General features: G+C 47.5%; 1 protein-coding gene across 2 annotated transcripts in view; it reads right to left on the minus strand.

Annotated features, from left to right (window-relative positions):
- The window catches only part of SLC24A4 (solute carrier family 24 member 4), a 143,472-nt gene that overhangs the window by 21,537 nt on the left and 95,150 nt on the right, over positions 1 to 26,785 (minus strand). The window contains exons 8-12 of one of the 2 annotated variants that reach the window (XM_063091348.1): positions 24,647 to 24,672; positions 22,911 to 22,964; positions 21,228 to 21,313; positions 17,563 to 17,732; positions 12,372 to 12,576 (exon numbers count right to left, since the gene is read on the minus strand). In XM_063091348.1, the coding sequence (XP_062947418.1) occupies positions 12,372 to 12,576; positions 17,563 to 17,732; positions 21,228 to 21,313; positions 22,911 to 22,964; positions 24,647 to 24,672 (541 nt within the window). Of the gene's footprint in view, positions 1 to 12,371; positions 12,577 to 17,562; positions 17,733 to 21,170; positions 21,314 to 22,910; positions 22,965 to 24,646; positions 24,673 to 26,785 lie in introns of both variants that reach the window. The other variant, XM_063091346.1, reaches the window with a different exon arrangement.

Consider the following 26,785-nt stretch of genomic DNA (forward strand, 5'->3'; position numbering starts at 1 on the left):
ACCATTTTATTGAATTCTTCATAAGGTGAAAATTACTCAGTGAATGTAAAGATATACAAATTAGGCCTAGAGAATCAAGCACATTTGATGGTATAACAGAAAAGCAGTAAAACTTTATATAATGCAGGGTGCTTTGTTTCTATATAGTCTAATTCACTGTATCAAGACACTTTACAGAAAGAATTGCAAGATTCAAAGAAAAAGGTGTAAGATTTAAGGACAGAACACATCCTAATTTTGCAATTATTTTACAACTGAGTCAGAATCACTGTGTCTCATGTGCTACCACTATTAAAGTTAGGCTTCAGGTTTTTCATGGGAGTGCTCTACTGCCATCCTGCCAAAGGGAGACACGGTACAATGTGGAATATGCTATAAGGCATATGTACTTCACAGGGCCTGGTTTTCCAAAGCCTTGCAGTTTCAAATATTGACCTTGTGGAGGACTGGAGATTTTCCTCAGGCTGTAAGTCTCTGGTGTAAGATAAAGATTTGTGGCACAGCAAGGTTGCTGGCTCAAGGACAGACTAGTTACAGATTGTTATGTAAAGATACTGAGAAATTGCTGTAAGATCACTTAATTGCCTTAGTGGAATGTCATCTGACTTGTTTCACTGAAACTCATACCAGCCTATAACCCCACCTATGTTCTCTTCCTGTAACTTCCTGGTCTGGAAAATAAATGCAGGAAGAGAACCCCAATTCAGGGTTAATTTCCTGAGGAAGGGATCCCTCTCGCTGGAGGGTTCTAGGGAAGTTAACTGCTTCAGGGCTTCTCACTGCTCAGAAGAGATGGGCTTTGAGTAATCCTTTACGTTTCCATCACCCAGGGGAAGTGGGGTGACAAATCCGTGGGGGCAGGGCAAAGCAACACAAAGCAGCAGTACAACTGCGGAGGGGTGCAGCGTTCACATGCGGCTCACCAGCTGTCCAATACAAAAGGCACTGTCTCTACTATAGCCCACTCAGTCATCCTTGGACTTGACGAAATTCTACCCAAAGTCCATGCCCCTCCTAATCTTCTCAGTCCTTATCAACCCAGGCCTTCAGCTGGATACCAACATTTTGCCACTGTGCATTCTATTTCTGTTCCTCTACTATCATGGAGTGTTGTGTGCGTATGCATGCTTGTGTGTGAATTTTTTTTTGGCTAAACACTTGATACGGTTGTAAGATTCATCTTTGAAAAATTTAAAACTAAGAATATCCTCTTAAAATTTTCTTAAGAAAACCAAAGTTCATCCATGTTGTAGTGTGTATTAGTACTTGGTTCCTTTTTATGGCTGAATAATACTCCATAATACAGATATATCGTATTCTGTTTACCCACTAAACACTTAATGGATATTTGGGTTGTTTCCACTTTTTGGCTGCTATGAACATTTGAATACAATGGTTATATATTTTCATTTCTCCTGGGTCTGTAACTAGGAGTGGAATTGCTGGGCATCTGGTAATTATCTCTTTGAGGAACAGACTGTTTTCCAAAGTGGCTGTGACATTTTACATTCTCACCAGCAATATATGAGGGCTCCTATTTTCCCACATCCTCACCAGTACTTATTATCTTTAAAAAAAAATCACAACCATTCTAGTGGGGGTGTAGTGGTATTTCACTGTGGTTTTAATTTTCATTTCTCTAACGACTAATGATGTCAAACATCTTTTAATGGGCTTATTGGCCATTTGTGTATCTTCTTGGGAAAAATCCTTTGCTCATTTTCAAATTGGGTTGTCTTTTTATTGTTAAATTGTAAGAGTTCTTTATATATTCTGAATACTAGACTCTTAGATATGAGATGCAAATGTTTTCTATTTTGTGGATTGTTTTTTCACTTTCTTGATGGTGTCTCATGAATCACAAGAGTTAAATTTTGATAAAATCTAATTTATCTATTATTGTTGTGCTTTTGGTGTCACTTAAGAATCCACTGCCTAATCCAAGGTCATGAATATTTATACCTATGTTTTCTTCTAAGAATATTTTATTTTTAGCTATTACATTTAGGTCTCTTTTTTAAAAATTAATTTTGGCATGTGGTGTGAGGTAGAGGTCCAATTTCATTTTTTTTAAAAAATGTGGCTATCCAGTTGTCCTAGCACCATTTGTTGAAAAGACTACTCTTTTCCACCACTGAATTGTCTTGGCACCCTTGTCAAAAATCTACTCACCCTAAATGAATAGGTGTATTTCAAGACACTCAATTCCATTCCATCTATATGTCCATCCTACACTAATACCAGAGTCTTGATTACTATATCCTGATTACTGTATCTTTGCCGTAAGTTTTGAAGTCGAGATGTGGGTCTTCAAGATTGTTTTTTCTATTTTGGGTCTCTTGCATTTCCATATGAATTTTAGGATCAGCTTGTCAGCTTCTGCAAAAAAGCTATTTTTTTTTTTTTTAGCTGAGGTTTTGATAGGGATTGTACTGAATCTGTAGATCAATTTCAGAAATATTGCCATCTTAAAAATGTTGTCTTCCAATCCATAAAGATGGCATATCTTTCCATTTATTTAGGTCTTTAATTTCTTTCAGTGTTTTGTAGTTTTCAGTGTACAAGTCCTATACTACTTTTCTTAAAATTTATTCCTAAGTATTTTATTCTTTTGGATACTATTGTAAATGAAACTGTTTTCTCAATTTCATTTTCTGATTAATTGGTAATGAACAGAAATAAAACTGAATTTTATATAGATCTTGTATCCTGCAAGTTTATTAATTCTAATAGTTTTTTGTGTGTGTTTGTGTGTGTGTATTCACTAGGATTTTCTATATATAAGATTATGTTATCTGTAAACACAGAAAGTTTTACTTTTTCTTTTCCAATCTGGATGCCTTGTATTTTTCCTACTTGTCCTGGCTAGAGCCTCCAGCACAATGCTGAATAGAAGTGATGCAATGATATCTTTGTCTTGTTCCTGATCTTAGGGGGAAAGCTTTTAGTCTTTCATTAAGTATGATGTTAATTGTTGGTTTTTCATTAATACCCTTTAATCAGGTTGAGAAAGTTTGCTTCTATTTCTAGTTTGTGGAGTTTTTTTTTTTTTTTTAAATCAGGAAGGGATGTTGGATTTTGCCAAATGCTTTTTCTATGTCTATTGAGATGATATTATGGTTTTGTCCTTTATTCTAATAATATGGTATATTACATTGATTTTTATATGTTGAACCAAGCTTGCATTCCTGGAATAAATCCCATTTGGTGAACTCCATTTTATAAAGAAGAAAACCAAGTTCCATGATGGTTAATGAATTGCCCAAAATCTCACAGAAAATTAGTGGCAGACCCTGCTTCCCCAGCCAGTGAGTGGCCTCTGAACAGGCCTTTTGGGGAAGGACAGAGATGCAAGTGGAGGTGGGAGTATTGTCAAGGCTGGACTACCGAATGACTGCCTTGCCATTATCCAACACGTGTGTATGCCTCACATCTTAGAGGCTATTTTCAGATTTTCAAATTAGGGATGCTCAACCAGTACGTATTCTGCAAATACTCCAAAATCTGAAAAATCCAATATCTGAAACATTTCTGGCCCCAAGCATTTCAGATAAAGGACACTCAACCTGTACTGTCAAGCACTGGTTTGGGTTTTACAAAGATTAGAACAAGCTCAGAGAGGTAAGGTAACTTGCCCAAGATCACACAGCCAGGAAGTGGCAGACCCAGGACTCAATTCCATGGCTGTCCCATACCAAAGCCTGTTAGTGACACCGTCCTACCTTGCTGAGAGCAGGTTTTGATCCTGAGGGCACTAGAGGGGCAAAGAGGGGTGGGCCCAGCAGGAAGCAGATGAGGTCAAGACCTGCAGTGGAGCTAAGCTGCCACACTGAGGTTGGGGGGAAGGGGACGAATGAAAAGGATGAAGTGAGAGAAAACATCAGGCAGCAGCAAGGTCAGAACCAGGCCCTGCTGAGGGCTGGATGGACAGGGACACCAAAGGCCCAGGAAGAGATCCTCCCCTGGCAGCCCAGTGCAGAGGCCTGGAAAGCTTATGGGGCTGTGGGAGGCTTTTCAGGGAAGGCAGCCTGGGCTCAGGCTCCCCCCACATTGGCACGGACAGGAACACTGTCCAGCCTTAGGGACCCTGTTCGTGCTTCCTCACAGAAGCAACTGCCCTCATGGACAAGGACAGATCAGACCTGTAGACCAGGATCACCCAGTCAATGGAGGAGCAAAGCCCAGAGTTTCCTCAGCTGGTGCCAATCCCAGAGACCCCTGCCTCAGCACTGCAGACATTCCCACAGCCCCCACCTGAGGCTCCATGTCCAAACTTTGGGACTGGATAGAAACGGATCCCAGAGCTGGAAGGACATTAAGGGTTGGCACATCAAATTCCTCATTCTAAAGATGACCCTAAGTTACAGCCAGCTTTGCACCCACCACAGAGATCTCAAGGCTTCTGGCAAAGACAGTTGTCCTGTCCTGTCACTTGACTGTGTGGCACTAGGTGGATCCCTAACCTCACTGAACCTCTGTCTCCTCAACCGTGAGACAGCAGTAACAGTCCCTGCCCACCCACCTTGAGGAACCCTGTGAGACTAAAGAGAAGCAGAAAGTACAGAGCACATTGTCCTACCTCTGAAAGCCTTACCTTGAACTTGGAGACCCCAGGGAGCATTAAACAGAGGTTGCATCATAGAAACAACAATGGAATTGAGAACAATTAACGGAACAATTGCTGGCCCTAGGTCTCCCGGCAGCCTGCTCTCTTGCTTATGCATCCAGCAAACCTGGAAGGCAGGGCGGGACCGTCCAGGTCCCTGTTTCCACAGCATTCCAGTGAAGATATTCCAGCTCAGGACTCGGCCTTCTTGGCCAAAGTCAACAGAGGAACCAGTTAAAGGACAACACTGTGGGGTCAGGCAGACTTGGGGTACCAGACCTGACTATAGTACCTACTCACCTGTGTGGGGCTCCCTGAGCCCCACGTTCCTCATCTGGGAAATGGGGAACCATCCACTACCCAGCAGGGCTGTCATATGGACTCTAAGTATGGAATAGCGGCTGCTTGGCACAGTGCTGGGGACAGGGTGGGCGCTTGAGGAAGGACGCCTCTGTGCGGCTACATGGTGGGCCTCTCTCTGATCACTCGGAGGCTCTGTGAGCTGCATGGCATTGTCACAGCCCTTTGGGCTGCTTGAAGTGAAGTCACGGATAAGACGGTTTGACTGTTGTTCCTTGACTTCACTACAGCTCCCACTGAAGCTGACCTGCTGAACTGGCCCTCAGCAGCCCCCGTTCCCACCTCCTTCCAGTGTGTCTGCAGAGGCTGGAAAGCCAAAAGAGACATTTCCCAGATCCTAAAGTTCAAACTTTAGGATTCTTGATTCAAAACAGGCTCCCTAACTTGAAAAGCAGAACTGAGGTGAGGCCGGGGCCCCTTTCTGCTGCTTTGATACACTACTGCTGAGCCGGGTTGTGGGGATGCGGGGTTTGCTGCAGCAGCAGCAGCACACCCCTGTACACTTATTCTAAAAAGTCCCTCCTTTAGCTGGAGAGAGCTTGTGTGGCTTCTGTTGCTGGCACTGGAAGAGGCTTCAGGAGCCCAGCCCGTGCGGTCCTAGGTGCCTTTACCTCCCACCACCCTGCACATGTGTCACTGGCCCGGCTGGAGGGGCATCTCGGAGTGGATTCCAGGGCAGGTGGCCCAGGTGACTGATTCTGTCTGCTTGAGACTATACCTTGGGTCAGCCCCTGCCCTTCTCTGGGCCTCAGTTTCCTACTTTGGAATATAAGGGGACTAGCCTACAAATTCCAAAGATTCCTTTTAACCCCAGTATTCAGAGCCAATTTGCTGCAAACCACAGAAAACTTGAAGGAAAGTTGCTTTCATTTAGTTAAATGTTAAGCTCCTTCTCCATGGTGCTCTATTAGCTCTTTTTAAAAACCACTCAGAGCCAAAAAGTGGAAACAACCTGAAGTCCATCCACTAATGAATGGATAAAATGTGGTATATCCATACAATGCAAGATGTGGCCATAAAATGGAAAACAGCACTGACATGTGTTCCACTGTGGAGGAACCTTGAAAAAAAATCACACTAAGTGAAAGAAGCCAGTCACAAAAGGCCACATATTGCATAATTTCATTTATATGAAATATTCAGAATAGATAAATCCAAAGAGACAGGAAGAAGATTAGTGCGGGGAGTGATTGCTAATGGGTAGGGGTTTTCTTTTAGGGGTGATGAAATGTTCGAAAATTGATGGTGGTGGTGGTTGCACAATGTTAAGAATATACTAAAAGCCACTAAACTGCACACTTTAAAGGTGTGAATATTATGTAAGTGAATTGTATCTCTAAAAAGCTGTTACATTAACAGACACGCAGCCAGTGTTGGTTCCCATTGGTCTGTGAGCCGACACCCCAGCGCTGCACAGAGAGGAATTGACAAGATGGCTTCTCTGAGATCCTGACCTTGGCTTGTGAGACAATCTACCGGATGTGCAACTTCTCCAGTGGCTCCTGCAACTGAGGCAAGAATAAGACCATCTCCACCATCAGGTCCTGTGTGTCGGAGGCCTGAACAGACGGGCAGTGTGCACGCATGTGAGCCCGCAGAATCTGCGGTCTCTACCGCTCACAGCTGGGAGGGAAGGACGGGCACGCAGAGCTGCACCGAGTTCCATTTCTGCATCACTTCCTCACTGAGTTTAGAAAGACCAAAACCCCCTCTCTTTCCCCACCCAGTACAGCTATCTCAAGAGCTACCTAGATGGGCCGAGCCCGTGGCGCACTCGGGAGAGTGTGGCGCTGGGAGCACAGTGACGCTCCCGCCGCGGGTTCGGATCCTATATAGGAATGGCCGGTGCACTCACTGGCTGAGCGCCGGTCACGAAAAAGACAAAAAAAAAAAAAAAAAAAAAAAAGAGCTACCTAGAACTGAAGAAGACGGGGGTGAATGGGGGTGAGTAAGCCTTAAAAGCTTCCCGAATTGACTGTTCTGGGTTTTCTTATAAAATAAGGAAGAGAAGGCTTAGTGATGCCATCTAAGCCCTGGAGAGTGTATGATAAGATCCCCAAAGGCCCGTAATTCAACTTGATTCAACACGGTTTACTAAACACAGACACAAGTCATTTGGCACCCTGTGTACAAGCTAAAAGATGCCAGCAGCCCGCACACAGGCAATCAATTTCCTGATGGGCTAGAATGGCAAAGAGTGCCAAGAGAACCTATGGGTTGGGCTACAGTGTTGTCCCCTAAGCACATCTGGGTCTGGGGACAGAATGCCAGTGTGCAAATCCCAGCTCTACCTCCTCCTCCTGTGTGACTGTGGACAACTTATCTCTCTGTGCCTCAGTTCATTCATCTGTGAAATGGGAATAATAATATCGACCTCCTTAGGGCTGTCATGAGGACTTAATGACTTAATACACAGAAAGCACTCTGCCTGGCCCAGAGTAAGTGCTCAATAAGTTTTTTTCTCCTGTTACTATTCCAAGAACCTTCAATGGCCTGGAAACACTTTTATCCCAGTTTCTACACTGAACTAAGCTAATCGCACTGTAGGTTGAGGGTATATATCTAAGGCCATTTGCTCACTATGTGACAGCCCTGGGACTCTACTCCCCATGTAATGGCTGTATAAACCCCATGTAATGGGAAGTTCCATAGCCTTTCTGAGCCTCAGTTTCCCTCTCTGTAAAATGGGGATGACAATATTACTCCCTGACAAGGCAGCTGGGAAGATTACATGAAAGTGTATAGTACAAAGAGGCAGGACCTCACAATGGTTAGCATAAGCTGCTCAGGTGGATACACTGCTCTCCACGTACTTGCCTTGTGACCATGGTGAACCTCTCTGTGCTTCCTTTTACTTCTCTGTAAAATGGAAATAATTGCCCCTACCACGTGTTGAGGTTAAGGCTTAAATGAGGGAACACATGTAAAGCTCTTAGAATAGGGCATAGCACACAGAAACCCCATAAGATCCTGGTGTGGACTGAATCGTGTCCCCCGCACCAATTCATTTGTTGCACCTCCAATGTGACCATTTGTAGATAAGAATTTTTAGGAGGGAGAGTTAAATGAGATCATAAAAATAAGGTACTAATCCAATAGTGGCCTCTCTCTCCAACTATATGCACCCAGCAAAGGCCACATGAACATATAGCAAAAGGTTCTCCGTCTGCAAGCCAGGAAGGGAGACATGATCAGAACCTGACCATGCCGGCACCCTGACCTCAGACCTCCAGCCTCCAGAACTGTGAGGAAATAAATTTGTTATTAAAGCCATCTAGACTATGGAATTCTGTTATGGCAGCCCATGCGAATACAGAGACCTTTAAGAATTCTCTATTTTCCTGCCTAGTGCCTGACATATGGCAAGCACCCAATAGGTGTTGTCTGTTATAATAATCACAGACACAAAGGCCAGCATCCTGGTGAGCACAATGCGATTTCCTGACTCCTACAGGGGTAGGACAGAAAAGCCCTGGAGGGCTAAGGTGTGACCTCAGGGGACTCGCAGGACTTCGCAGACTAAGCCAGCCACAACCAACCTGCATTAGGGGCTTTCCCCAGCTAGGCTCGGGCTCAGGGTCACCAGCCAACCGATTCAGGGCAATGCCCAGGCTGCAGACTGGTTTCTGTGGGAAAAAGAGCAGCAGCTCTCCCTCTTTCCCTGGTCAACAGCTGGCCTCGGAGGCCTGATCATCAGCCTCTGTGCTGCACAGTGGGAAGAGCACGGCTGCACTTGCTATCCACATGTAAGTCTAGCATCAGAGCAGTGGGCACTGAAGCTGGGGTGCTGCTGGGTGCTCCTGAGCTCCGCCCCAGCAATCGCAGCAATGACTCATCTGGGTGGGGGAGCCAATGGGCAGCAGGCTGTGGCCTCCCGCTTCTGCCACCCACCCGTTGTGTGGTAAGGGAAGAAGCCGAATTATTCAGTGCATCACGTACTTATCTGCTTAGATGTGCCCTGAAAGCCTGGAAGCTCCCAGAGGGCAGGGACTATGGATGTCCTGTCCTCAAAGCGCAGAACGGAGTTTGGTACCCAAGTATTTACTGACTGAATCATCTTGTCTACAAAGTGACTGAAGCTCAGTGCCTGGCACATCGTAGGTGCTTAATACGTGCTAAATCCCTCTCCTTGACCCCGGGAGTGACGGACAGTTCCAGGACTCCAAGATTCTGAAACCAGTGACCTTTCTAGAACAATGATTGTAGTCCAAACAAGGGAGGGTGTAAGAAGCTGGTGTAACAGAAGCCATGTGGTTAAAGCACACTTTGATCCAAACTAACACTTATCGAACACCTACGGTGTGTCAGACTGTGCAGAGACCCTGACTAAATTCTTATTTACTATTGAGATCAACCCGGGAGGTGAATCTGTCATCTCATTTTGTGGATGAGGATCGGAGATTCAGGGAGGTGAACAGCGTGCCCAGGGTCCCAGCGCTGGCGGGAGGCAGAACTGAGATTCAAACCCAGGACTTCTGGACTCTACAAGCCATCTTCCGGCCTGTCCCCGACAACACAGAAGAGCTGCCCATCAGTCAGGCTAGACTCAGTCCTTGACACCTGAAGCTACGCTGGTTTCGAATTGACCAGTGGGATGGCTTCTGGCCTCTTCCTGTGGCCCCTGCTCCTGTCATTCCTTCCCAAGCCCTGTGATTCCTTCCAGGGGCCAACGTAGGAGGACATGGACTGCACCCACCCGTAAGAAGCACCCTCAGAGCCACCTGCAGCCCCAGGTCACTGTGAAGCCAGACCAGAGACAGCTGAAAAGATGGGTGGAGAGAGGCCGAGGGGAGAAGCTGGGAGCTGGATCCATGGAATTGCTCTTGGGGCTGATTCTCACTGATGTGCTCTGATTTCCTGTAAGCTTCTGCCCACACCAGGCCTCAATTCCCTGTAGCTGCTCCACCCAGTGAGGAAGAGGAAGTAACACGTGGTTTCCATGGGCAACCCTGGAAACACATTCGCAGGGATGGGAAGGGAGCTTTGCACTGGGATGCAGGAAGCCCCGCCTGTTCCTGAGGGCGAGGGCAGCCGAGCTCTGAGAGGAAGTTTGCTGCACCTGGCTCAGCTGTGGGCCAAGCCCAGGGGATGTCCTGGAGCCCCTGGCAGCAGGAAGGCTGCCCCCAGGAAGGCAGAGCCCCCCAGGGAAGGACTTGAGGTACAGGGAACCTGGCGGCTGGGAGGGCCAGGAGCCACCTGGTTCCAGCCCTCTCAAGACAACAGCATTTGAAGCCCCCCACCCTGGGAGGTGACCTGCCCAGAGACCCCATGGCCATTCCTCTGGGGAGCACCAGATCCTGGTGCAAGGACATGGGAAGGGGCAGCCAGTCCTGGGGTCCTCCCCAGCCAACGCTGCCAAACTCAAGGCCTGATGAAAATGGAAAGATGAGTCATCCTTACACGGGGGCCCCCCAGTTCATCAGCTCTGGAGCTGGTTCTCTGAGTGGACACACTGCCCTCCCTGTGGAATCTTCCCTCACCTGGTGTGTCCAAACAGGTAACTGATACAGGGACCTGCAATCTGGAGAAGACCACCCCTCCTGCTCTCAGTGTCCCAGAAGTGGTCCTGGGGGCTGAACCCTTACCAAAGGACAGTGTGACCTTGGTTCCTCAGAGCTTCCAGGCAGGTGTATTGAAGAGCCAGGGATTGCTAGAGGCGGGCTGAGGCACCAATCCCCTTGGCCTCCAGGTCGGCAGAGAGGACCTAGGGAGAGGCCTGAAACCCCTGGGCTAGGCTTCTCTGTGACCTCAGTCAGGGGACAAATTTCATTTTTTTGGGTCTGCCCTTAACATGGAAAAAAGGCTGGTAGGTGCTGACCAGGAACAGCAATTCTTAACCCAGCCAGGTCCCAGGATTCACCCAGAGAGTGTTTGGAAATGCAGATTTCTAGGCCTTGATCCCATCTTGGGAATGTCCAAATTCAGAACAAGGCCCTGAATTTTGGGAAGAATCCCTAGGTAGCTCTAATGGCATACCCTGACACTCTCTAACCCAGAAACTCCAAGGAAGCCCTGAGATCCCAAATGATACATACACCTTCAAGATGGAGCACAGTGGCAGACTGTCCCAACCTGGCAGGCCCACACGCTCTATCTGGAGGCAGGAATGTTCCCATAAAGATGGGGACAGGATGCAGGCAGCCTCTGATTACCTAGAGCCACCTCCCCCAATGTTAAACATGGAATTCTTTCCAGAAAGACATCAAGTTCTGGAATTCTGCTGCTTCTCAGGATGGTGGACACCAATAAATAAATAAATACATACATAAACCTCCAAGAATAGGGTCAAAACAGATCAAACTTTCATTTCCCATCTAGGATTGCAGAGGACCACAGGGAAGGTTTGTTTAAAGATGAAGGGGGAACAGGTGGGTCCCAGGATCCTCTCACATGTGAACTCCTGAATTCATTCATTCATTGTCTGTCTACTAAGCACCTACTATGTGCCAGGCACGGGCGCTGGGGCTACAGCAGTAAACGATAGACAAAGATGTCTCCCCTTGTGGGGCTGATATTTTAGTGGGGCGAGACACACAAGGTAAGAAAAGTACAAAACATTTCAAATAGGGTGGCTAGGGAAGGCCACACTGATAAGGTGACATTTAAGCAGAGAGTAGAAGAAGGTGAGGGAGCAGGCCATGGGGACAAGTGGGGAAAGTGCATTCCAACAAAGGGCAAGTGTAAAGGTCCTGATGCAGGAGCACAGCTGGTTGTTCTAGGAGGGACAGAGAAGAGGCCAGGGTGGCTGGAGCAGACAGAGGACACAAGAGGGACAAGGGCAGGGGGTGAGGTCAGCAAGGAGCAGGCAGTCGAATGACACCGGGCCTCGCAGGTCCAACTCTAAGTGAAACAGGAGGACACCAGAGGGCTTAGAGCAGAGTTGTGGTCTGATCTGACTTATTTATGGGTAGAAGAGATCTTCAAGTGTACAAGGTGTAACCATCTAAGGTCATTTACAGCCTTAGAATAGCCTGTCCCAGCAAATAAGCCACGCAGGGGAAAAATGGCCTGTTCTCACTGCAAGGGTGGAGAGTCTGGGAATTTCCATAAAATAACACCGGTGGCTGCTTTTTCTTATTGCAAAAGACAGATCAGTTGCCTTGAATATTTGAGTGCAGTCACTGGGGGTTACTGGTGCTTCTCATGCCACCAGCGGGCCTGCTCTGGCCCACAGGCTCCAGCCACCCTCGGCGGTGCCTGCCTCCCATTGCAGCTCTAATCCACTGTTAATTGCCAATGTTGTATTTATCGAATACCTCCTAAACTACCCGGTGACCTAACATCAACACTTGGCATTCATCCTCCGCCACCCTCATGGGCCCTTCTCCATCCTGAAGAACAGGACTTGGTCCCAGTGGAGCCCCCGGAAGCTTAGCCCGAGAGCCCAGCACCCCTCAGAGCTCACCAGGCACAGAAAAGGGAGACAGGAAGGTAGGCTCGCCCAGCTCTGGCTCTGAGGGTGGTGGCTGTGGTGGCGGCTGCTGCTCCTGATCCTGCTGAGGGTCTTCAGGGTTTTCCACAGGAACATTCCCGTTCTCAATGTTCTCGTGTCTCCCATTTTGAAGCGGCTTGCTGCTCACACCATTGGCCGAGTTGATCAGTCTCTGCCGCTGGGTGGATGGGAGGCAAGACAAACACCAAAGCATGTGATAAAGTACCATGCTATTGCCTTGTCCCTTACAGCCACCCAGCTCTCAGAGGTTTCTAGAACAACACCCCTAGAGATAGGTTTGCTTGAGAATCAGCTCAAGGACTTTGGGATCCGTCTGCGCTTGCTCATGTCCATTTGGACTGTCACCAGAAAGGCTTTGGGGATTTATCGGGGGCCTGGGCCTCCCCCTCTTAGTGCCAACGTGGCTGTGGAATATACTATAAAGCATATGTACTTCACAGGGCCTGGTTTTCCAAAGCCTTGCAGTTTCAAATATTGACCTTGCAAGGACAGGAAATTTTCCTCAGGCTATAAGTCTCTGTTGCAAGATAAGAATTGTGGCACAGCAGGTTGCTGGCCCAAAGACAGACAAGTTACTGATTGTTATGTAAAGATACTGAGAAATTGCTATAAGAAGGAATGTTTGCTAAGGTCAAGCTTGTGTTGATAGGACCACTTAATTGCCTTACTGGACTGTCATCTGGCTTGTTTCACTGAAAGTTACCACCTTATATTGTTAAACTATAACCCCACCTTTGTTCTATTCCTGTAACTTCCTGGTCTGGAAAATAAATGCAGGAAGAGAAACCCAATTCAGCATTAATTTCCCAAGGAAAGGGCTGCCTCTTGCTTGAGGGTCCCAGGGAAATTAACCACTTCGGGGCTTCTCACTGCTCAGAAGAGATGGGCTTTGAGTAATCCTTTGCGTCTCTGTCACCCAGGGGAAGGGGGGTGACAAATCCATGGGGGGGCGAAGCAACGCAAAGCAACACTTGGCAACTCCACCCATGACACCAATGACAGCAACCATTCCAGGGCTCTCCTAGGGGATGTTCATAGTCCCTTGAAGACAGTCACAGGAAAGGCCCTCCATGGCTTTTGCAATTTTTTTTAAGGTATATCACACAAAAAGTGCACTTACATGAAGCGTATGGCTCAATGCTGTTTTACATAAAGATGTGGAATATTTCTAGCCCCTTAGAAGACTCCCTCAGGCACTCTCCTATTGTATATGCCCCCTCTACAGGTAACCGAGGTAACCACCATGCTGACATTTATAAACATTGGTTCATTTTCCCTGAACTTGAACTGCACATACCTGAATTAAAATAGTACATACTATTTTATGTCTGGCTTCTTTCACACGACCTAATACCTGTGAGATGCATTTATGTTGTTGCATGAGTCAGTAGTTTTCTACTTTCATGGCTGTGTACTATTCCATTGTGTGAATAACCCACAATGCATTTTTTTGTCTGTTGATGGGCATTTGGGCAGTTTCCTCCTCTTTGTTATCATGAAGAGTATAGCTATGAATATTTGTGTACATGTCTTCCTTTACTTTTTTCTTTTTTTTTGCAGCTGGCCATATGGGATCTGAACTCTTGATTTGGGGTTATCAGCACCACGCTCTACCAACTGAGCCCACTGGGCAGTCCCCGTGTTCGTGTCTTTCTGTGGGCATACATGCTCATTCCTCTTGGGTCTCACCTGGGGGTTGGACTGCTAGGTCATCAGGTGGGTGCATGCTGAACCACTTCACACTGACACCAGCAGCAGACTGGAATTTCAGGTGCCTCCCATCCTTTTCAACTTGATGTTCTCAGTGTTGGCCATTCTGGTGGGTGTGTGCTGGTATCTAATCGTGGTTCTAATGTGCATTTCTCTGACAACTAACGCTGCTGAACATCTCACTGGGTTGCTGACCATTTGGAGACTTTCACCACGTCCAGTGAGCGTGTTCTCAAAGGCAAATGTCCACGACCAAATCCATCTCCTTCCCTGCCCCCATCTCACTGTGACTAATCACATACTGCCTCTGTTCCACCCAAGCTCAGTCTGATCTTCCTCACCATGTCTGTAAATTTCTACTAAACCAGACACAGAGGCCGCATTTCAAGAAATTAACAGGCTTCCGCATTCCTGAGAGCCTATCTCCCTTTGCACAGTTCACCCTTTGTCTGGCTCTCAGTACAAATATGTATGGATCAGCTTTGGGCTTTGTTAGTAATAATTACCACACAATGGACACATATATATCCCTCCCAGTTTCCTCAGTTAGAGACCAAGGGATAGTTAACATGTCTGCAAGTCCATGTGCCGTAACTTAACAACTATCCTTGTGGTTATTAGGGGGAAAAATTATCACTTAAGGTGGAAGCATGTTCTCTGAAAGAGGAATTAACCATTTAACTGCCTTCATGTTGGTTTTTGGCAGGGACTCTTAAATCATGAATTCTAGGGTGGGGTGGAAATTTTAAAAAAATTTTCCTACAAAGAGTCTAAAATACTTACTCCACTAAAAAGAGCAAAGTGACCTATGCCTGAGGCCCAGGCCCAGACATGTAGGAATAATATTTTGCTACCTATGTAGGGTTAAATGACAGGTCATCCTTGGAGTCTTAAAAAACTACCCGTGCAAGGACAGAATTGCAAAGGGGGGGAAGGGGCGTGACTTAGTAGCAATGTAAATGGTGGTGACTGGGGAGGAGTCATGACTCTAGCTTGACAGGAATCAACAGAAGATTGTACTTGGAAAAAAATATTTAAAGATAGCTGAGGTTGTATTAAAAGAAGCATTGATTATAACACAAGGGAGGTGATAGATCCACATGCTTAGAAAGACAAACCAAAAGATTTCTATAGCTGAGTACCTAGTTGGTGAGGACTAGAAACCTGCCACATTAGGGAGGGTGGATTATTCCAAGGATGTTTATGCTCAAGGAGAGAATTCTTGCTGGCAACTGCTGCCTGATGTCTGAAGGGCTGCCATGTGGAAGAGGCAATAACAAGCCACTCCAAGAGGAGCTGGATATTACGAGGGAATAAAGATACAGAAAGAAGGGTGTGGGGTGTATAGACTAGATTGACCTCTAAGAATCTATGCAGCCTCCCTTTTGCAGGCTAGACTCAGATTTGGGTTGGAATCCCTTGCCCTGCCCCCTAATTAGTTGTGTGGCCTTGGGCAAATTACTTCACCTCTCTGACAGATAAACTGGAAATATCATGGTGCCTGAGGTAAAGGTCATGAAGAGGATTAAAGCTATAACGCAGGCAAAATGTCCAGTATCTGCGTGGCATACAGCAGGTGCTTAGTAAATTACAGCATCCAGGTGTAAAGGTGTGGGATGAAGGAGGCTGGTGACCAGGCAGGATGGATTCACAAGCAGGGAGGGGAAATCCTCCAGGCCCCTTGGTAACTCATTTCAGTGGCTTTGGGTGAAGACACTCAAGTCAGGTCAGGTGTAGCCTTAGAGTGAAGGAAAAACAAAGCCCTCCTTCCATGCCCCTAACATTGCCCTCCCCACAAAGAGGCCCCCTATCCCCGCAAACCCTCTCTCAGCTGCTCTGCCCCCTTTGATAACAAACAAAAAAGGGTATGCATCCCATAGGCATTTCTGCCATAGAGTAATTTGAGCTTTGCAAGCTTCTCTGCAACATTCTGGAATTAAAATGACTGAAGACCAAAAGGTCTTAATGAACAAACTTTGAAACTGGGCATTTTGTGGTTTTTATTCTTCCCTACTTCCATTCTACAATGAATTTCCCCAAAGTCATCGCTTAATCTCCAGGCACAGTCTTTCAGTGTGTGTGTCACTGAGGTTTAGAGCTGGCAGCATGCGTTCCAATACCCTCAGATAGAGAAGCTGAGACCCAAGGAGACTAAGGCAATTAGTGGCTGATGTGAGATTAAAACTCAGAACTGCTTCCTCCTGAGCCTGGCCTCCCCCTGTGTGCCTTCCAGGGCAGGCCAATCCCAATGTGGTGGCAGATGAAGTTTTTGCAGAAGCTTAAAACATTTGGGGCAAGACAACCAGCATTTTACCAACCTATCAAAACCTATTATTTCCCTGACTGTATATGTCATGAAAATACACTAAAATGTCCAAATCCCCAAATCTTTAAGATTTGTTCAACCCCAGCACCCAGTGAGTACAATGATCACTCTCATGAAAAAGTCGGGATTCAGTAAAATTTGAGTCAATGAAATTTGATTTGGACCAAAATTATTCAAAATGATTCCACGTTTGGAACGGTGTTTCCCTTTCTTAATAAACTTTCCACAGAGAGAGCACATTACATATGAAATCAAAGAAGAAGTATTCAAAATATAGAACGTGTAGAACTGTGTAATATAATGCTTGCATAAAACCTATGTGTTACCTACTGATGATTAGCAATCACTGGTCACTGCTGCTGAGAGTAAGGATTTCAAATTCCAATATGCATATATACAGCAAAGACTGGAAAAGTTGATAAGCAATAAGCCTGCTATCTTTGCTATACTGTTTATACACTAAATAATATTCAAACTTACAATTTTTTTTTTATTTTTATTTTTTTTTTTTTTGTCGTTTTTTCGTGACCGGCACTCAGCCAGTGAGTGCACTGGTCAGTCCTATATAGGATCCGAACCTGCGGCGGGAGCGTTGCTGCGCTCCCAGCACAGCACTCTACCAAGTGAGCCACGGGCTCGGCCCCTACAATTTTTTTTTTTTTTAAATGAGCAAGACACACAGCACAAAATTTAAGCACAGCGAGAATGAAAATGAAGTCCCCAGAGGTAGTCGCCACTGGCTAGCGTTTTGGGTTTCCTTCTAGAGTTGCTCTGTCCACAGAGAACAGGTGTGTATTCATCTTTTTTTTCTGCCCTAAATAACATCTTAAAGGAACCATTCATACTTCAGACTGGCCTTTCTTTGACTAGTTCTACTCCAGAGCCTGACAAAATACTTAATGAAATATGTCAGGCATGGTATTCGATTGAAATTCCTCCTGAAAGGGTAACTTGCTGCCTGTGGGACTGATGTTCGGGCTTCCGGAGGCACCAGGGCTTCCTTCCTTGAACAGGTGCAGCCATAAACATCCTAACAAGCCAGGCCTGCCTCACAGTGCCAGAACGCCACCCAGGCCACTCAGTCATGCTGTCCTAAAGCAAACTTACCTCGTTAATTATGATCCTGCTGGCCATCCGTAGTCGGGTCCTGGGCCCAAACTTACTGGTGATCATGATGCGTAAGCCTGCTTCGGGGAAGCTGAACTTGGGAGGGCTGGAGCTCATGATCTCGTCCACCATCACCACGGGGTTTTTGCCGTATTGTGGCTTCTCCTTCACTAATGAGCACGACACCATGATTAGTGCTGAGCTGTCTCTCTGAGGGCAACACCCAAGTGCTGGGACCACTGACTGACCCTCATGTTGGGAACTGCCCAACGGTGGTTCTGGCAGCTGGCAGCCCCCTGTAGGTCTAGGTGCCTGGCTTCAGCTCCTCCTGTTAGTCAAAAGTGGCCCACTGGTTCCGAAACACCTGCCAACCTAGTGGGCTGGTCAGAGCCCAGTGGGTCCCCTGCTATACGACCACTCAAGGGCAGATGTGCCCCATCTAGCCCCTCCCCAACTGAGGACCTTCTCTCTTCTGGGGTCCAGTCTCAGCTCATTACAAGGGTCATTCAGTTCCTCATCTAAGCCTTACCAGGGGCCCTACCACCTTTCAACTGTGACTCTGAGGGGACCTTTCTTTCCCTCCATTTACAGAGGCTCAGACGAAACTTTACAAATTGACAAGCATCCCCAGAAGTGGAAAATGCTGGAAGGCAGCAGACAGTACTGGCTCTAAACTTCCCTCGAGGCCACCTGCTCTGTCGTTGATCCTCTCGACCCTGCAGAGGAGGGTGCTTCTAACTTTCTTCTCCAAAGGCAAGCAGTGAGGCCAAAGATTCAGTCACAGACCCAGGAGAGGAGGCTGCTTGTCCCAGGGTGCATGGGTGAGCTGCTGGCTAAGCCCTGTGTCTCTGATGAACCCTGACATCTTCTAGGAGGAAGGATGCCCTCTCTCTGACCTCAACTTTCCCCTCATGAGGCTGAACAAAACTCCCCAGTCCCTGGACCTCTGCCTTGCCACCTTCGTGAACATGCTCAGGGCCAGTATCCTGGGGGACTTGACATTTGACCCCAGATCCCCAAGACAGTCTAGAAAATGAACCACTCGTGAACACAGCACACAGAAGCAGGCAGTTTTCCCCTCCAGATGGCTGCAAAAACAGATATGCCTGTCCCTCTGCACTGGTGACCAGCTCCCAGGGAGTGCCCTTCACAGGTAATAGGGTAACCAGGGAACAGGTCTAGAGAGCAAACCCATGCAAGAGTTAATGGCACAAAAATGCACAAATGCACACCAAACACACACACCTTTCACCAAACAGGCAGCAAGGCTCAGCAGACAGGAGGCATGTGGGTTAGAAAACAAAGCCAGGAGAATCATGCATTTGTTGGAGATGAACACTAACCTCCAACGAGGTGTGCGTCATTGGGCTGGGCTTGTGGCTGGCTGGTTGTTTTTTAAATGCATGTGTTATTGCTTGGATGGAAGCTGATTACTTACAATTTAGAAGAGGAGAAGAATTAAGGAGACAAAGGCCAACAGAGATTACCAGAGATGATTAGCGTGCGGTGGATGCTGAGTCTGGGGCAGCATTCCCGATGGTGGTGAAGATGCCAGTGAGTTATTTGAAGGTGGGTGTTAGTAGCGGGCTCCTTCTACAGGGAGCTTCAGTGCTCTGGGCCTCTGGACTTCGGGATGGCTCCTCTCCTGGCTGAATTTGGTGGCTCTGCTTCCACTCTGAGCAGCAGCAGGGCCAATCCCCCCAGCCCCTGCCTGCTGCAGGAAAGTTCCAATCCCTCCCTACTCAGGAGCTGCCATTGCAAAGAGAGGTGGGCACCAGCCAAAAACTGCAGGCTCCAGGCTCTGTCTTATAGAGCCAGCCTGTCCCAGGTACTGCTGGGGGTAACATTTGGGCTCAGGAGGAGCCTGTAGAGCCAGGTGAGGCAGGAGGCTCCCAGGCAGTTTATCCTGGTGCCAGCTACCAGTGACAGCACAAGATGTCCAAGCCAAGAGTGGCTGCCCAGAAGTTAACTCCATTACAGCATGTTTTTCAAATAGTTCAGCTCAAGGCCAAGTATTGCTCCCAATTCTCCCCCACTGCAAGCCCAAGTTGTGCCCCGGGCCCCATAGGAAGCCCTCTGAGCTGGACTAGCGTGGTACGATGTGGCAGCTCGTGGTCAGGTGGCCCTGGCTGTCATGCTGTATGCAAGGCCACCTAAACACCAGCCAGGAGACTGATTTGGTGAGCTGAGCTGCACAGCCTTTAAGAACATTTAAGTACATAAAGGCATTTTGTATGAGGAAAAGTTTTTTTTTTCCTTCTGTCTAGAGGTTGGATTATAAAAATTTTTATTTTATATGGGAAACTCCAAAACTGATAACAGCAAAATCAGGGCTGAGAGTGTGTGTTCTTGACATTATCTACCAGCTAGCAACCCTTGCTTTCCTTTAGGTGGGGTGGTTAGATAGCGACTGCTGGAAGCCACGGCAGGAGAAAAGGAAAGACGCCTGACGTGGCAGCCAGGCTATAGCCTTGATCGCACCGCACCCCACCCCCCCAACATGCTTCCTTCTGCATGAAGAGATTTATCCCTCAATAGAACACCTGTGACAAGTGCCTCCCTCTTGGGGGTTACTTGAGATGGGACAGAACACTCCTGTCGAAAATGCACATGGGCGGAAACCCCCGCCCTGATCTGCACCAGGACGAAGACTGGAGAAGAGGCTGAGGAATACAGATTCTGCCCCCCAGATGTGCCAGACACAGGCCCCTTTCAGACCACCTGGTCCCACCACTGCCACCACTATAACAAGTCAACCTGAAAGAGGGTGTGATTTGCCCAGGGCCACAGGAATAAGGGAGAAAGACCCCTCGGGCGGCCAGTCCAAGGCTCTCCCACCTGGTCAACATTCAGAAGGCCTTTAACAATACTGTGGGTGGATGCCAACTTCAACCTGTTTTTCAATACCCTAAATGCAAGGACCTACATAGCTCTCATACTGTCTGGGGAAGCAGCTGCCCCGACAGAGGGAATTACCTGGTGATATTAAGGTTTCCAAGGAAATAGCTGGTCAGGCCTAGATGATTCAGGGGATTCCACAGAGATGATAGAGGCTCAGAGCCCCCGGGTCCCAGACAAGGGGGCCAAAGAGCAGCCAAGGAGACAAGGCCACAGCCCCCAAGGGAAGGGACTCCCAAACAGGGCCCTGTGCGGCTGGCTGGGGGGACCTGCTCAGCACCGTGGCTGTCCTCCCTGACCTGGGTGCATTCCCAGCCCCAGAGCCAGTGGTCTCTCTGGAACAGAGCCCTCTAGGACAGGGCCTGACATTTGAGAAGCCCCACACCTGCAGCTTCCTGTCAGCAGAGACCCCACCGCACCTCCAAAGAGCTAAACGGGCCCTGAGCCTTCCTCAGAAGCCTGGGACACTCCCAGGGATGTAACCGCCGGTTTTTTCTTTCCTGGTGTATCTTCCCCTCCGTCCTTCCCCCCTCTAAGCAAACACCAATCTGAGCAGTATTTCGAATGCTGATTCTCCCTCCTCATTTAGGGTGCCTGAGACCCAAAGTAAGAGAGTGACAATTTAGGGGGACTGTGTGAGTGCGTGCAGGAAGGAGAGGGAGTGTGGCTTCCAGGACACGTTTCTGCCAATCCTGTCTGCTCAGCCTTACCTTGGCCCAGCAATGGCATGGAAGGGTCATCATAGCTACCGTCACAGAAATCATTACCAGCCTCCAGCTCACTGGTGATTGGGTTGCCATTTGCAATGCTCTTTTGTTTGATTGTGAAAAAGGCTTGCATCTTCACATTGTACCTAGAATTAGGTAAGGCAGGCGGTCAGAGCAGTGGAGGGGAGTCCATCCAACCAGGTGGGCAGGGAGTCTGCAGGGCCTTGCACCCCCAGCTCTGTGCGCACACTCAGCAAGGCCCTGGGGGGTTGGGCAGTGAGGGAGGGGCCAGCGCAGCTTTCCAACTGAGCTGAGAGGGTCTCCTGACAGGGGACCTCGGAACAATGTGCAGTCCGAGGGGGCTGCTCCTACTGAGCTGCTAGTGGGCTTCCTGGGGGCATGAAAGACCTTTCATCCAAGAAAGTGACTGACGCCTACTTACTGCACCCTACAAGCCTGTCCTAATAATGTTCAGTGCAGCTTATGAGACAGGCTCCAAGGAGGCATTACCAGCCCTGTCATCTCTCGTTGCCCCCAGAGAAGAGGGTCTCTCTCCATCTCAGTGACCCTCAGTCCAGCTCCTCACTGAAAGCATTCAGAGAGGAGACCATTTAAGGACAATTCTCTTGCAGTTAGACAGTTTATCACCCAGTTTTATAAATTATAAATGTTTTATGTAAATATGGAGGTTTATACTCTCATAAAACCCAGAGTGCTGTCTTTTCTTCTCAATTACCTATAAAGGTGTGAGGAGGGAGAGAAACCTGAACATGGCTCAGCTCATGAGTAGTTTTTTCGTTTGTTTGTTTTGGTGGAAAAAACACATATAACACAAAATTTGCCATTTTAACTATTTCCCATTTTTAAGTGCACAATTCAGATGCATTAATTACATTCACATTTTTGTACAACCATCACTATTTCCAAAACGCTTTCATCTTCCCAAACAGCAACTCCATACCCGTTAATCAATAACTCACCATTACTCCCGTTCCCCAGCCCCGGCGCTAACCTCTTATCCATGTTGTCTTTCTGAATTTGACTACTCCAGATACCTCATGTAACTGAAATCATACAAAATCTGTCCTTTTGTGACTGGCTTCTTTCACTTGGCATAATGTTTTCAAGGTTCATCCATGTCATAGCATGTGTCAGAACTTCATTCTTTTTATGGCTGAGTAATACTCCTCGTGGGGAGTTTTGAGATGGTTCTGACCCGGGCAGCTTCCAGAGGGGCTCAGGGTTGTACAACATTGTTTGCATCCTTAGTGCTGTGAGTGGTGCCCCCTGCAGTTGTGCAAGGGAGTGGCCTGAGAAGTAGCATTTTATGAAGCCTTAAGCAGAAGTTAAGTTGCCTGACTTTTAGAAAAGAACGGTATTATATTATCACGAGTCTTGTAGAGACACCAAAAAAAGGTGGTTACCTGGGGTGTGGAGAAGCTGCCCAGAGCGAGTGGCACAGGGGTCCCTCCTTGCTGCTCGTTTTGGGAGCAGCCTCATTCTCCACACACCGGCCACCCAGCACAACTCCCCTGGCCTGGGTATGGACGGCACCCCCCAAACTGTCTGAACACCTCGCCCCTATTCTGGCCACCCACAGTGGGGTATCTACAGAGAACTGGGGCTGGCCCAAAGGGACTGAGAGATCTGCACGAGGTTTTCCCACTGCTCTAACAAAGGGCGAGAACAGGATGTGGAACGAGGCATCAAACAGCACGGAAGGAGAAGAGAAAGGGCACTTACTTCATGATCAGAATATAAAACACATACAAGATGATGAGCACCAGGCCTTCCCACCTGGAGAGAGAAAGGAGACTGGGGTTAGAGCTCGGGAGGCCCATGGCACGTGCAGGCTGGGGCTGGATGGCTCAGGGGGGTGGGGGAGGGAGGGTATCTTTTTCTCCCCCATCCCCAGCACCTGGCCCAGGACCCAGGCTGTGGGTGAGACACCCTCGCCTGTGGCTGTCCCTCTTGGTGACTGAGCAAGAGAAGGCTAAGGGGTTCTTCTCAACTATAGACATCTGCAGGACTCAAGTAGAGCTCCCCCAGCCACCTAGAAAAAGGAGAGACCAGGGCTGCCACATCCCAGGATTCAAGGATAGTAGCCCAGAGTCATGCAGCCTTGACCCTAAGAGACCCTGTGATCACCAGAGAGTCTGGTCAGGGACCAGAGATCTGTGGGTGCAGGTGGAAAGGGGCCCAAGTCCCATGGGGTAGTGGGCAAAAAACTGAATACAGGGCAGGGTGGGGCAACGGAGCTCCTGGCCATACACTGGACATGGAGGAGGATCTTCCTAGAATGCATCACCACTGCTTTATCGTGGAGGCAGTGCCCAACGCCATCAGCGGTGGGATTTTTGCATCTTTGACCACAAGCCTCTGAGGAGCTACACAAGCTTCAGGTTGTTCATCTGACCAGTAGGTACTGAAGCCCTCCACATGCCTGGCATGGGCTATAGCTCTTTGAGAGCTCTTGCCGAACAGAGACTGGCAGAGCTGGAAAGGGACTTGCAGATCACCTAACCACCCCCACCCCGACTCCATCCACAGGTGAGGAAAATGAGGCCCAGGAGTGGAGAGACTTTCTTGGGGGCACACAGTGGGTCAGGGGCCAGGATGGAACCAGAACCAGGTTTCTCTGAGAAAAAATCTGGAATAGAGTGGAAATATTAACCTGTTCGTTGGAAGTTTATGCTTTATGTATCTTAATTAAGGAGCCAATCCCTACCTCATTGTCATAGAGATGAGTCCTACAAATTTTTTAAAATTTTGCTTTCTAGAGTATGATCTTGAACTCACTTGAAATGTGTTCTTATATATAAGGTATGAGGGGGAGAGCTAATGTTCTGCTCTGTATGGATTCCCAGCTGTCCCTGCAGCATTTAAGACCCCACCCCTAACTCACTGCTTGTCATGACCTTTTACATCCCCCATCCCAGAAATAGACCCATCACTGAAATCCATATTGGCCTATGCTTCTCCCTGTGCAAAATACCATAGCATTTTTGTTATTTTAGCTTTATAACATATCTTGATATCTGGCAGGGTGGGAATATTAAGGGAAGCAATTTTTCTCACTTTAAAAGGATAAATAAAAGCATGATTACTTAGAATAATACCCTTTTACTTTCCTAAGTAATAAACTTATGTTTATAAAAATAATTTTAGAAAAGATTCAGAGAACCCAACAAACAAAGATACTAGAAATTAACCACCACCAAAAAAGAATGATGAAGGGCCGACCCTGTGGCTCACTCGGGAGAGTGCGGCGCTGGGAGCGCTGAGGCCATGGGTTCGGATCCTTTATAGGGATGGCCGATGCGCTCACTGGCTGAGCGTGGTGCAGGCGACACCAAGCCAAGCATTATGATCCCCTTACCGGTCACAAATCAATCAATCAATCAATCAATAAATAAATAAATAAAATAAAAAAATAAAAAAGAAAAAAGAATGATGAAAAATAAACTTTAAAAACTCACCACACAATTTGCTCATCGTATATGAACTGGAAGGCAAGAGAAACAGAGAGTGGGGGGGAGGACACATTTATTCCAAAAGAAGAACAGTATTCAGACCCCTCAGCACCCAGAGCCAGCTCATACTGGCCTTGCTACGTGTGTTACAGGAAGCCGGGCTCTTCTCTCCATTTCTGAGTTTCTCATCTATGGAAGGTGACTTTCCTTAGTTGAAACCTGGGCCAGCAGAATGCTGTACCACGTGGCCCTGGCTTAGCATGGCCACCCTAAGAGAAATGGCCTGTGGTTTCTAATAGTCCAAGGAGCTGCTGAGGGCTGACCCGGCAGGAACCTCCCCTCTTTAATGAAACAGAGTTGCTAAAATCAAGAAATCTGAAAGACTGAAAAAATATCTATATGTGTACACGTGCGTATATATACAAGAGTACTTCAAAAAATTTGTGAAAATACAAAACTAAAAGATAATACAAATCTTTCCATGAACTTTTTGAAGTACCCTTGTATATGTGTGTGTGTATATATATATATATATATATATGGTGTGTGTGTGTGTGTGCTGGGAGATGTATAGTTTTTGTAACCCTTTTGGAAATTCCAAGGGAGAAGGTCCAGCTTGCACAATTTGAAAGGATGCCGGGGGGGGGGGGGCGGGGAGGTAGCAAGGACACTGTGGCTTCCAAAGTGGACACTAACAGCGCTCGACAACCCTACCCAGCATCTCTGGCACAAGACACAATGAATGCTACTTCTGTGGTCCAGGGGAGGTCTCCTGTGACCACCCCAGTACAGCTCGGTGTGGAGAGGACAGGGGAAGGGCTGCTCCCACCAATCTGATCTTGGAGCCACGAGGGTCCCTACACACAGAGCCAGGAGAGGCCAGGGGCTGCCATCTGCATATGGGCCTGTTGTAACCCTCTCCTGCTGTCACAGTGGATAGCACACACAGAACTTCTTTGGGTGGCCACTACTGGGAGGGCCACCCCCTAGGCCAGCATCGTTGTGAGGCTCCCCAAACACACGGCTTTGAGGAAGTGGCCCTCACCAGAGGGGAGGGCGGACCACTACCTGGGGAATTTGGGGGACATTTCTGGGGATATTTTTAGATTTTACAGCCCTATGGAGGGCAGGAAGCATTTAGAGGCAGTAGAGGATAGAGACGCGAGGCAGCCTAGAACACGCGAGACAGTTCTACCGGATGAGGTTTTCCCACGTTTGGCACAAGTCATCAATATCCTGATAAATATTCAGGCAAGTGAAGAACAATCACCTGGCCCTTGACCTTAACTCCATTTTACAAATCAATCATGGTTTTAATAAACACTTAATTTTCTAGTAAAGTAACCGTCGTGCCAATAGAAGGACGACTGTACTTTGCCCTGTTTAGAGTTCTATCAGGAGCCATTCATTATTTTGGAAAATCATGTCATCAATGTTGGCATCACCCATGGGACTTAAACCCAACACAGTGACACTGATCTGCATTTGCAGCTGATGGGCTCGGAGATTTTCTGTAGGGGTAACTAGTTACTTCATTGGATTTTCTGGTGTCTTTGGGCCAAAACATTCACATACTGAAAGACGTATTCTTTCATTATAAGCCACTTTTGTTTCTCTTTTACCTCCTAGTTAGGGCATTATGATTTTTTTTAAAATTGTGTATAGGTAGATTATTTTATCGAAAAATTTCATTTCCAGGAGTGTGGCCCTGACCTAGTGACAAGCAGAACCTGGCAAAAGTGATGGCATATCGCTTCTGAGATCAGGTCACGAGAAGACGGTGTCTTCCGTCCTGGTGGCTTCTCCCCCGCGCTCTGAGGGAAGCGGCTGCCGAGCTGGGAGCCGTGTGGGGGAGTAGCCAGCGAGGCCCAGGCTGCCAACAGCCCCGCGAGCTCTCCTGAAAAAGCGTCGTTGCCTGGTTGAGCCCTGAGATGATACCCTGGCTCACAACTCAACTGCAGCCAGTGAGACCCTGGCCCAGAGGACCCAGCTAAGCCACTTCTGACCCGCAGGAAACGGGAGATAATAAATGTTTATTGTTTTAAGCGACTGAGTTTTGGGGACATGAGTCATACAGCAACAGAAAACTAATGCAAGGGCATGATGTCACATAAACTAGCTTTCTATGGGTGAAAGCTGACATTC

The sequence above is a fragment of the Cynocephalus volans genome, chromosome 3, assembly GCF_027409185.1.
Source record: "Cynocephalus volans isolate mCynVol1 chromosome 3, mCynVol1.pri, whole genome shotgun sequence".
NCBI lineage: Eukaryota > Metazoa > Chordata > Mammalia > Dermoptera > Cynocephalidae > Cynocephalus > Cynocephalus volans.